This window comes from Nannospalax galili, unplaced genomic scaffold (genome assembly GCF_000622305.1).
Source record: "Nannospalax galili isolate Female #2095 unplaced genomic scaffold, S.galili_v1.0 scaffold989, whole genome shotgun sequence".
Classification (NCBI taxonomy): Eukaryota; Metazoa; Chordata; class Mammalia; order Rodentia; family Spalacidae; genus Nannospalax; species Nannospalax galili.
The window spans coordinates 398,409-411,111 of NW_008359507.1; the positions used below are offsets into that span (position 1 = coordinate 398,409).

Below are 12,703 nucleotides of genomic sequence, written 5' to 3' on the forward strand. Positions count from 1 at the left end.
CCTGAGGTCTGTTTTAAAATGGCTCTTGGTCTAATGCTAATGATCTTGCAACATTGCCGGGTATATCGAATATATATAACTTCAAGGAAAACTGTAATGAAAGACCTGTATTTATAGATGTCAGTGGATTTTACCCATTCAAGTCAGGCTGCCTACACTCTCTACTCACATCATGCCAGAAGGTCCGTATAATATCATGGCACACATTTTATAAAAAAGTTAAACTGCATTGACTGGATCATAGTCCCACAGTCATAAACAAGAGCACCCTCCTGTGAACGTACTCTGCCCTGCTAGTGATCTGAGCTGATTGTACTCCTAGGCAAAACAGTCAGCAAGCACTGTGCCCTTTTTCACTGGTAATCTAAGTTAAAGATTATCCAGGCCGTAGCTAATTGGGCTAGATACAGAGGTTCCCTTTCGTGACCTTCCTTAGGTAAAAGGAAGCTGTTCTATGTAATGAAACCCAACACTGGTGACTTTCTCAGAGCAAAGCAAAGCTTGTTGCATTATTCCAGATGGTGAATCAATTATATTCACCTACTGCATCTCACCTCAGACACCAGTGTTCTGTTGTATCACCAGACTGATTCTTGCGAGCCCTATATAATTTGCCTATGGGGGACTCCATAATTCAGGAGCTTGCTAAATTGGTATATTGGTGCTTTTGGGTACTGCAGATTCTCACTCTCACTGCTGCACCCTCCATCCCATGTTACCTCCTGGAATGGCTCTGTTAAGTTCTGGACTTCTGGGACATTCATAAGCCATTGTGTCTTCCCTTATGAATTTTCAAAGAATGCTCATTAAAGATCACACATTCACCAAGATGTTATTTCTGGGTAACCACGTTCACTTCCTTCCACTCCAATATTTTTTAAATCATTCTGACTTCTTACAGGATGGATTATATGGCAGGGCAGATAACATCCTATGACCCAGGGACAATACAACGTCCTAAAGGAACCCCCAATGAGTCTATGCTGTGACCCCTGGGAAAGTCTCTTTATTTTGCTAGCCCTGATATCTTTGCAAGGGATCACATGGTTAATAAGCACTAATACCCCCCTCAATCCTTTGCAAGAAATTTAAATAATTGCTACAGAGACATCAGAACAAAAATGAGAAACTTCATCTAGTGAATAATCAATCATATCAGGAAACAGCCATGGAAGAAATGGCCTTATGCTTCCTGTGGAACCCTTAAACTACATATAGATATTCATGGTGAGCCTCATGTATATGGATTACTTGCCCCTGGTACTGGCATGGGGCCATGGGAAAGGGGCTACGAAAACGAGGAACAGATGAATCTAATGTTTTCAAAGTTGAAACAAAACCAGACAAATCTGACAAAGAAACAAATGTCCTGTCTGTCAAATGCTGATATGAACGGCATTCCCTATCCCCAACAGAGCTGGGCCCATACAGAGTCCAACAGCAAACACCGACTTCCTAGATTCAAACATCACAGCAGCACTGAGCTTTTACTTCCCCTGGATAAACAGAAATGTTTGTGAAATTGCAGGACCCTCTTGTTGCATTTATCTTAATGCACAAGTAATACACCACCCAATCAAAGATTCTGATCACCCTATTAACACTGTAAAAGAGGCTTCACATAACTACAGTTCCACTATCATATGACTGCAGAACCTGGACGTTTTCTATAGATGATGGACTCGTTTCCATGTTCTCTGCCCATCAAGTTGGGGCACTTCACTGTGCTCTCTGATTCCAGACACCATCACTACCGTCCTTGGAATAGGTCCATACCGTGTGTGCGTCACTTAAATGCTGTGGATGTGTGTTTAACTTGATCCCACTCTACATGCATCAAACGTCTTTCACCATGTAGATCTCTGCTATCAGGTCTCCTTGATCTACATTCATTTCCCAAGCTCACTAATTACTAACAAGGATGTTAAAGCTTCACGGAGGTCAGTTATATTAACCACGGTGCTAATTTCTATGTTGCAATGCTGTCACATTTGCAAAACAGTCACTCACTTTTCTCACAGAAACCCTGGTTTGTACAGAAATATCTGGAAACTTCAGACACTTCCAGGCCACACACTATGAGAAGCAGAGTGCAGATGTATTTAGTAAGTGTGTCACTTTCACCCACAGCTAGCCAGACTCAAGCTCACTTATCTGGGTTGCTTATTCCCTCCTGCGGCAACTCTGTGCGGATCCTGCCCCACACTGTGTTTTCTGGCACTACCTAGTGTCTTGCCCTGTGCTTCCTGCAGTTGTAGACTGGTCTCTCAGAGAACTGTATGCAAATAACACGCCTCCAAATGGTCTCAGCCATGCCTGATACGTGGAGAAGCTTTGGGTCCCTTAAACTACAGTCACTGATTTTATGAAGTCATACTCTCTGTAAGTGTAAGACAACTTAAACCTCCATGCAGAAAGCACTCATCTGGACTCAGGCCAGTCCCCTGAACTGAGAATGTTCACCATCAACACATTTTATTGGCTTTGGAATAAATTCTGAAATCCAGTAAAGCAAGCATCCCTCATGCTTCCTTTTCTGTAAACTTTCTCTCTGCCATCAGTGTCTTATATACATTTCACGAAAATTGTATCCAATTAAAGACAAGACTATTAAAATATAAAACATATGAATAAATGTGTTATTTTATGTGATTTTATATTTCAATAGGTTATCTTCCCATTCATAAAATTTTCACGTATGTACATGTCTTCAAATCTTATTTATGCCTTCAATTTTTATTAGTTTCTCTGTGAAAGCTGTTCGTTCTAATTTATGCTTAAATATGCTGAAGTTGTTATCACCAAAATGAGGGCACTATTTCCCCCACTCACTTTCCAGCTGTAGGTGTGTTGTTTCAAGCTTTGTGTTTATGTAATGTCTAGTGAGCCACAAAGAGCTTTACTGTATTCTAAGGTTTATTTTTTCTCATATCTTTTGAGCTTCTATTTGGTAATTATAGCCAAATGTTTCACCAGTTATTTTCTACTATATTGCATTGTAGAGTCCAAGACAATCTTACTGAACGTAAGTCAATCCTGAAATTTTTCAAAGAAAAAGATCCAGGAGTGATTGCACACACCCCTAATCCAGGCACTGGACAGGTAGAAACAGAAGGATGAGGAGTACAAGTACGTCCTCAGCCACACAGTGAGTTTTCAAGCTCAGTGTCTGGGCTACAGGAAACCCTAGCCAAAAAAATAAATAGTGGATCATTGAAGAAATCAAATCGAAAATGTAAAAACTTCCAGAATCAAATGGAAATGGGCTCAAAACCTACCAAGAACTTCTGTGACACAGTGACACAGCCAAGGGCACAGCTCCAGGTGGGAGAGAAGATGGGTGAAGTAAACAGAAAGTTAGAAAGTCAGGGAAATGACTCTTCAGTGGAGTGGCTGTCTGAAGGCTGCCTGGGGGAATCCAGTGCTGCAGATTCCATGAGGGGTTGTGCATGTTGGGGGTCAGGGCTTTTCCATGATGGAGCTGTGTGGGAAGCGCTGGAGACTGTGACCATCATAAGATGGCGCCGATATCCGGCCTTGACCTTTACAAGATTAGGGGCTTTTCCATGATGGAGCTGCCCAAGTCACCTGTGATCCTGTAACAGAGCCCCTTATCCAGGTTCCTATAACATAATCCCTTATCCGTGCTTCTGTAAGTAACCTCAATAAGCTACCCCATTGGTTCACCGACATGGCCTTGGTTAGAGTTCTTCCATCTGCCACAGCCCTCCTTATTTGGGTTTGTGCACTGCCTGTCGAGTGACAATAAAGCCTCCTGCAGAAGAATCCTGATCGTGTCCGTCTCTTCCTTCTGGCCGATACCTGCCGGCGGGGTGGTCGGAGAAAGAGCGCGGGACAGCTGGTGCCGAAACCCGGGACCCTCGAGCACCGCCGGAGACCCCCTGGAGACGGAGGATTCAGAACTGCAGGGATCACGACTCGGAGAGGTATGTTCATTCTTGATTCTGGGTTACGTTCTCTTGGTTTGACTCCTTTTTGGGCAGGTTGTGTTTAGGGGTTTGTTATTGTGATAGGGGCTACGGTTCTCTTGTTCCTTGTTCTCTACTGCTTCCACAAATATCACTGTTAAGGCGGAGATCAGTCCGGCGTAGATAAGTCGGCGCCCGCCTGATCGGAGAACTTACTTTCACTTTGTGTGCCAAACCCTCGGTAACGACGGATGTAGATAAACCGTTCGGGGGCGAAGTCTGAGTGCCATGAATCAGTCAAAGGTAGATAACTTGCATCCCGGCTAAGCACACTGGAGGCCGTCGCACTCACCTTACTGACCCTTGAGATTTTTGTTTTGCAAGGCATACTTGTTGTCTCCGTTCTTTTCTTATACATTTTAGAGGGGGACAATGGGTTCTACCCAATCCCTAGTGACAGCTCTTCAAGAGGTACTGAAGCAGAGAGACATTAAGATTGCCCCTCGAACCCTCAAGAACTTCATCAAGGAAGTTGATCGGGTTGCACCGTGGTATGCCTGTTCTGGGTCTTTGACTTTAGCTTCGTGGAACAAGTTGGGGAGAGATTTGGACCTAAGGCAGGAGCAGGAAGATCTCAGATTGGGGACTAAAGCTATTTGGAAATTAATAAAGAATTGTTTGCAAGACAGAGATTGTGCACCCATGATAAAGGAAGGACAACGATCCTCAGAGAACGTACAGGAAGGACTATCAGAAACCGAGCGTGGAGACAGGGTTGGCGCCAGGAAAAAGGCGACAAAGCCTTTGGCATTCGATGCCGGGACCCCCGGACGTGGGAGTCAAATTTCTGAAGGAACAAAATCAGAAAGAGACCCTCCCTATAACCCAGATGTGGGGAGAGAACAAGATCTTTATCCTTTTTCAATGCTACATGCTTTTGAAGAGTGTTTTACAAAACAACATGAGGAGGATGGTCAGAGCTCCTCCTCTGAGGAGGACCCCTTAGGGGACCTGGAAGCCTCCCCAGAATTTAAGATACCCATGAGAGCAACTGCACCCCCTGTTCATTCCTTTTCAGGGCGAGTCAGGCATGCGGCAGGAACCTCCCTGCTGCCCCCAAAGGTAAACAGAGAGATTACTAGAGCCTTTCCTGTTTTCGAGGTTACTAATGACCAAGGACAAGCAAACAGGGTCTATGCTCAAGTTGAGTATAGCCAGCTCAAAGAATTGGCGGAGGCAGTCAGAAAATATGGGACGACTGCCAATTTTACATTGGCACAACTGGACCGCCTAGCTGTGAATGCCATGACCCCCGCGGACTGGCAGACTGTGGCAAAAGCCACGCTCCCTAACATGGGACAATATTTAGAATGGAAGGCCCTTTGGTACGAGGCCTCCCAAGAGCAAGCCCGAGTTAATGCAATAGCCATTACCCCCGAGCAACAGGCTTGGACCTTTGAAATGCTCACAGGACAGGGCGCTCATAACAACAATCAGAACCAATTCCCCTGGGGAATTTATGCACAAATCTCCAGGTTGGCCATTAAGGCTTGGAAACTCCTGTCAAGAAGAGGTGGTATAGACAATCAGCTTTCGAAAATATTGCAGAGGAATGATGAGCCCTTTTCTGAATTTGTGGCTCGAATGTCAGAGGCTGCCACTAGAATCTTTGGGGAGACAGACCAAATCAATCCTTTAGTGGAACAGTTAATTTTTGAGCAGGCCAATCAGGCTTGTCGTGCCGCTATTGCACCCAGGAGAGCTAAGGGACTTACAGATTGGGTCAGAATTTGTAGGGACATTGGCGGACCTCTAACTAATGAAGGCCTGGCAGCAGCTATTTTGAGACAGCAACCCCGAACGCCCCCGGTCCGGAAAGGACCCGTTTGCTTCCGCTGTGGAAAGACAGGTCACCTCAAACATGACTGCAGGGTAAAAGTAACATCAGCTCAGGGAAAGACGGAGGGTAACATGGGAGCTGTCGCCCCCATGCGACAGATATGTCAAAGATGCAGAAAAGGCTATCATCCCACAGAACAATGCAGATCCATTAAAGACATAGATGGCAATCTACTCCCCATTAATTCAAAAAACGGGGAGAGGGGCCCAAGGACCTGGGGCCCCTCAAAAGTTCAGGGCCTTTCAGAAATTCAGACCAAGGGAACCCGGCCGATGGTATTCCAAAAGATGCAGGAAGAGATGGAGAAGGAAGATACAGAGTGGACTTGCGTGCCACCACCAGATGTCTATTAACCCCTGACATGGGAATTCAGCCATTAGTGCTGGAACCAGTTGATGATTTACCCCGAGAGACCTTGGGATTGATCAATAATAAGGAGACTCCTTTCATGGATACAATAATAATTTTCCCTGCGACTGTTATTATAAGAAAGGTGAGACAGCAAATTACTGTGCTCGCTGTTTCTCCCATATGCTCCACCTTGATTAACCCAGGAGATAAAATAGCACAGTTGTTGCTCCTTCCCAATTTTAAACAGACTCTTGATAGAGAGACCCTTGGATCCCCACAAGCCTTCCTCACGTTACAATTGATGAACAGACCAAAACTGAAATTATGGGTTAATGATAAAAAACTAGAGGGAATCTTAGACACAGGAGCTGATATTAGTGTAATTTCCTCCTATTTTTGGCCCAAGGCTTGGCCTATGAGGAAGTCAGATAGATCCTTAATAGGCTTAGGGTACAATTCCAATCCCAACATTAGTACAAACTTCCTAAGGTGGCGAACCTTGGACGGGGACACAGGTATCTTTAAACCCCACATACTTCCTCTCCCCGTAAACTTGTGGGGAAGAGATATAATGACACAACTGGGAATAACTCTAACCAATGACAGTATATCACAGAGAAAGAGTGGAAATTATAGTGTCCAGGCACAGAAAATGATGGAGAACCTAGGTTATGTTCCAGGAAAGGGGCTAGGAAAGGACTTGCAAGGAATCCCTGAGCCCATAACCTTAGACAATAACATAGGTCGCACCGGACTGGGTTTTTTTGTAGGGGCCATGGGGAAGACTCGACCCATTGGTTGGAAAACGGAGGAGCCCACATGGGTCCCTCATTGGCCCTTATCCTCCGAAAAACTACAGGCTGCTTGTCGCCTGGTGAATGAACAAATAAGGCTGGGGCGCCTTGAGCTCTCTACATCCCCTTGGAATACTCCCATATTTGTAGTAAAGAAGAAAAATGGACAATGGCGTCTTATTCATGACCTTAGAGCTGTTAATTCTAGAATGCAAATTTTTGGCCCGCTGCAAAGGGGACTCCCTTTGCTTACCGCTCTGCCGCAGCATTGGCCAACCATTACCATAGACATCAAGGATTGCTTCTTTTCTATTCCCCTTCATGAAAAGGATAGGGAGAAATTTGCCTTTACTGTGCCAGCTCTTAATCACATAGAGCCAGATCGTAGATTTCAATGGAAGGTATTACCTCAGGGTATGGCAAATAGCCCTACCTTGTGTCAATTATATGTACAACAGCTTTTGGATCCAATCAGAAAAGATTATCCAAACATCGTCCTCATCCACTACATGGATGACATCCTTATTTGTGCCTCTTCCATAGAAACAGTGACCCAGGTATACGCCCACCTTAACGTACAGCTGAAACAGGCGGGTATGTTAATTGCATCTGACAAGGTACAAGTCTCCCCAGTAAAAGAATTCCTGGGATCAAGACTCTTTGATACTCACATTCGACCCCAGAAAGTTCATCTTGATACCAAAAACCTTCTTACTTTAAATGACTTTCAAAAATTTTTAGGAAATATCAATTGGCTCAGACCTTATCTGAAGTTATCTACTATTGAGCTCAAACCTCTCTTTAAAATCCTAGAGGGAGAATCTAACATCTCGTCCCCCCGATTCTTAACTACTGAAGCAAGGGAAATTGTTAAGAAGATAGAAGCAGCCATCACGGACGCACAATTAAAAAGAATAAATCTAAAGGAACCCTTTTGGCTTTGCGTTCTTAAGACACCTGATCTCCCTACAGGCGTCTTTTGGCAGGGCGGCCCCTTGCTTTGGATACATCTAAATAGCTCCCCCAATAAAATCATATCTAATTACCCTAGCTTAATAGCTCAGCTGGTTTTCAAAGGCTTGGAGTTAGCCATTGTTCATTTTGGGAAGACACCCCAGAAAATTATCATTCCCTTTGATTCCAATCAATTGAAGCATCTAATCATATCTAATGATGATTGGGCTGTCTTGACCTCTTCTTTCCATGGAGAGATTGACAACCATTATCCGAAGGATCCCCTACTTCATCTTGTTAGAATACACAAAACCTCCTTTCCAACAGTCATTTCTGATAAACCGCTAGAAAGAGGAACCACTGTATATACAGATGGCTCCAAAACGGGAATAGGAGCCTTCCTAACAAATGATCAGGTCTTTAGAAAGAAATTCCCTTACAAATCTCCTCAACTGGTAGAATGTCATACAGTTTTAGAAGTTCTTCGGCGTTTTCCAGAACCTTTGAACATCATCTCTGATTCCTTATTCACTGTCAATGCTGTCCTTGCCCTAGAAAATGCAGGGTTAATTAAGGAAAGCAGTCCTGCAGCAAGTCTTTTTATGCAGATCAGGGAACTCCTCTGGTCAAGAAAAAACCCTGTGTTCATCACTCATATCAGGTCTCACACCGGCCTCCCTGGACCAATGACCTCTGGCAACGAGCTTGTAGATAAGGCGACCAAGTCGCCACCCATCTTCTCTTACACTGCACTCAATCAAGCCCGAGCCCTTCACAACCAATTTCACGTTACAGCAGAAACACTCAGGAAAAGATTTAAAATAACCAGAAAAGAAGCTCGAGAGATTGTTACATCTTGTAAAAATTGTTGCCAATTTATTCCTAAGAGACACGTGGGTGTTAACCCCCGAGGTCTGTTGCCTTTACACATATGGCAAATGGATGTGACACATATCTCCTCATTTGGAAAACTCAGATTTGTCCACGTCTCTGTTGATACATATTCTGGCATTATCCATGCCACCCCACTGAGGGGAGAAAAAACCTCCCATGTTATTCAGCATTGCCTGGAGGCCTGGAGTGCTTGGGGAAAACCTATCTCCCTTAAAACAGACAACGGCCCAGCTTATACATCAGAAAAATTCAAGCAATTTTGTGCTCAAATGGATATCCATCATAATATCGGGTTACCCTACAACCCACAGGGTCAAGGTATTGTTGAACGTGCACATAAGACTCTTAAGTCTTATTTAGAAAAACAAAAGGAGGGACTAGGGATCGGTGTTCCACTTACACCACGGATGAGAATTGCCACAGCACAGTTTACACTCAATTTCTTCTTGCAAGATGAGGATAATTTCACTGCCGCACAAAGACATGCAGGTCATAAAGAACAGACACAAACGATGGCAAAATGGAAGGATGTTATTACTAACAAATGGAAAGGACCGGATCCAATATTAAGGAGATCCAGGGGAGCTGCATGTGTTTTCCCACAGGATGAAGAGAATCCCATTTGGGTACCAGAAAGACTGGTCAGATACATACCAGATATTGGGGAACCAGATATGGAAAAGGTTGATGGTGATGGCCATGATGAGCGTAATGACAACAGCAGAAGAACGCTGGGGAATCATGTCAACATTCCCCATTCCTATGCCGGTAACGTATAATGCCCAAGTTTTTCCCAGATTTTTCACAACAGATTCAATGGTAGGACTTCCCTTCTTACCAGAGGATTCGACATTAGCGCTACACCAGGAAAATAGATCATTTCCCCTTACAGGCACTTTATGTTTTTCGGTTCACTCGCAAGATGAGCCAGGTGCCCAGATTGGACCATGTATTAATCTACATAAACAAGTGGCAATATTATTAGGAGAAGAAACTGGTATGGGCTCAAAATGTGGGATTTCTGGTACTAGGCTTTGTAACGATGCATCAGTAATTGAGGGATTATGGCCACAACTTAAAAGAATAAATAATAAAACAATATTTCAGCCCAGGCTTGGGCCACGTTGCTGGAATAAATTTGACTATAGTCCCACTATACCCTGGTCAGGCTGCCAAGCCATAGAAACTGCCTGGGCAGTTAAAGATTATTTTACATTCTCTCCAATGATAGGCATTGACTCTAACCTTACCTTAAACCCCACTCCAGAGAAGCCTGCTATATTGCCTATGGATGCATGGCACTATAACCCCTCTCATATTTGGACACTCTGTGGCATTAATGGTAGTTGTACTGATCTGTCCCCTCTGATATTTTTGAGGGGAGGTACATATGAATTGGCAAAAATAATATATGATTATAAAGGAGAAACTAAATCCACCCGGGAAAAGGGTACTAATAAAACAGGAACCTCCCAAAATCATTCCACTATGAATTGGAAGATAAATATATCAAACATTCTTCCATTTAGTCAAACTAATTATACCCCCTCATTGGCATGTGTTTGGCCGCCCTTTATTTGGTTAGTATCTAACCAAACCAATGTAACCAGCTTACAGAATCTAAATTGTACACTGGGTGATTGTTATTATACGCTGTGTTGGAATGCTCAACGGTTCCCCTTGGCCATAGTTACTCGCATGCCACGATTTGTCCCTGTCCCAGTAGAGACTCCTAATAGCCTGTCTCTATTTAGAATAAGAAGAGATTTTGGTATCTCTGCAATTATTGCTACTATTGTAGCTGCTACCGCTGTTACCGCAGCTGTTACAGCATCTGCAATTGCTTTATCTACATCAGTACAATCTGCTGAAGTTATTAATACTTTATCAGCCACAGTATCTGAGGCTATGGATGTTCAAACTCTCGCTAATACACAAATACAAGGAGGACTTATGTTGATTAACCAAAGGGTAGATCTTATTCAAGAACAATTAGACATATTATGGCAATTAGCACAACTAGGATGTGAAAGAAAACTACCTGGTTTATGTATTACATCTGTTCAATATGAAAATATGACATATGCAGCTAATCTCTCTAAAAGTTTATCCCAGCATTTAAAACAGAATTGGACCATGGAATTTGAACAGACCATGCATCAGCTGAGAACGGCGATCATCCATATCAACTCTACTCGCATAGATCTATCTATAACAGAAGGATTCTCAACGTGGATTACCTCAGCTTTCTCTTACTTTAAGGAATGGGTGGGGGTGGGGTTGTTTGGCCTAGTCCCATGCTTGGGGGGTGTGGTTATCCTTTGGATAATTTGTAAATTAAAAAAACAAACCAAAAGGGACAAGCTAGTGATTTCCCAAGCACTTGCTGCATTAGAACAAGGAGCCCCTGTTAATGTTTGGGTAAATATGTTAAAACGCTGAGCCGCCAAATCAAGGTCCTTGCACACCTAGGACAATATACGTCCATCGGGACCTTTCTTATTATCCTCGCTTTGGGATTGGTATGCTTGTTTTGGATCTTGTGCAAATTTAAAAGACAAAGTAAAAGAGAGAAGGTCATTATATCACAAGCGCTCCTATCATTAGAACCCGAATTCCCCACCACAGTGTGGCTTAATATGCTTAAACAACAATAGATCATGATATCTTAAATGCCCATCGAGAGGTGGCTCTTGCACCCTGAGGGAAAGTACTCCCATTGCACCAGGAGGAGCCCTCTCATAAAGGACAAGAACTCACAGAGGTTGTTGAGCAAAGCATCGCACAAGGAGTCTCCAGAATGAGAGATACCCCTTGGGAAGTAAGAACCCAAGCAAGAGGTTGCTTGTTCAATTTTCCTCGCCCCTCAAAAGAACAAGACAAATATAGGGGTTGGGTTCCTCTGCTTCTGCCTCAATGAGTCCCTTTAAGGTATAAGCATGGCCACTTACAAAGAAAAGAAAAGGGGGAGATGTGGGAAGCGCTGGAGATTGTGACCATCATAAGATGGCGCCGATATCCGGCCTTGACCTTTACAAGATTAAAGTAAACAAGTCCAAGAGACATGCGCCAACCATCGGGAGGAGGTGAGCGCTCTCACCCCACACCCAATAGTCCAATCATAAGACGCCACGTCCTAGGCGAGGATAAATCTTTATATAAACCTTTCTCCGACCCCTCTCTGGGTCGGTCTACCGGTCCTCCTTGAGCTTTGTGCACTGCCTGTCGAGTGACAATAAAGCCTCCTGCAGAAGAATCCTGATCGTGTCCGTCTCTTCCTTCTGGCCGATACCTGCCGGCGGGGTGGTCGGAGAAAGAGCGCGGGACAGAGCTGCCCAAGTCACCTGTGATCCTGTAAAAGAGCCCCTTATCCAGGTTCCTATAACATAATCCCTTATCCATGCTCCTGTAAGTAACCTCAATAAGCTACCCCATTGGTTCACCAACATGGCCTTGGTTAGAGTTCTTCCATCTGCCACAGCCCTCCTTATTTGGGATAAACAAGAATGGTCTCCCCAGGAAAAGTCACTGACAAGAATACCAAATAATAATTATTGGCTCTCCTTTTATTCAAGAAATATTTGAATCCTTAACTTCTTGTCCCAGAATGAGAAAGTTCAATAACATAAAAGCTGCTGTCTTAAAACCTAAGTGCAGGTTCTGAACACAGTTTGAAAGTGAAGGTGACAGGACTTGCTCAAAAATTGTACATGAAGTATGAGAAAAATAAAAGTAGGAACGTTAAAGTCTGGGTTTTATGCATAGTATAAATATACTTTACCATCACTATGATTAGAAAAATTCAGCAGATAGTGGGAGATAGAAGGAAGCTTTGAGAAATTTTAAGTTTCAGATGTACCTTGCACAAAAACTTGGAGCTA

At 43.6% G+C, this 12,703-nt stretch overlaps 1 protein-coding gene across 1 annotated transcript; it reads left to right on the forward strand.

Moving 5' to 3' along the window:
* Nucleotides 1-4,361: 4,361 nt before the first annotated feature.
* On the forward strand, nucleotides 4,362-6,182 carry LOC115068494 (igE-binding protein-like). Its single transcript, XM_029558721.1, has one exon. It carries the CDS (start codon nucleotides 4,362-4,364, stop codon nucleotides 6,180-6,182), a length of 1,821 nt encoding a protein of 606 aa, XP_029414581.1.
* The last annotated feature ends 6,521 nt before the right edge of the window (nucleotides 6,183-12,703 follow it).

What these genes read in the sequence shown, in the direction of transcription:
- LOC115068494 (XM_029558721.1), top strand. Translation starts at nt 4,362, where the DNA reads ATGGGTTCTACCCAATCCCTAGTGACAGCTCTTCAAGAGGTACTGAAG.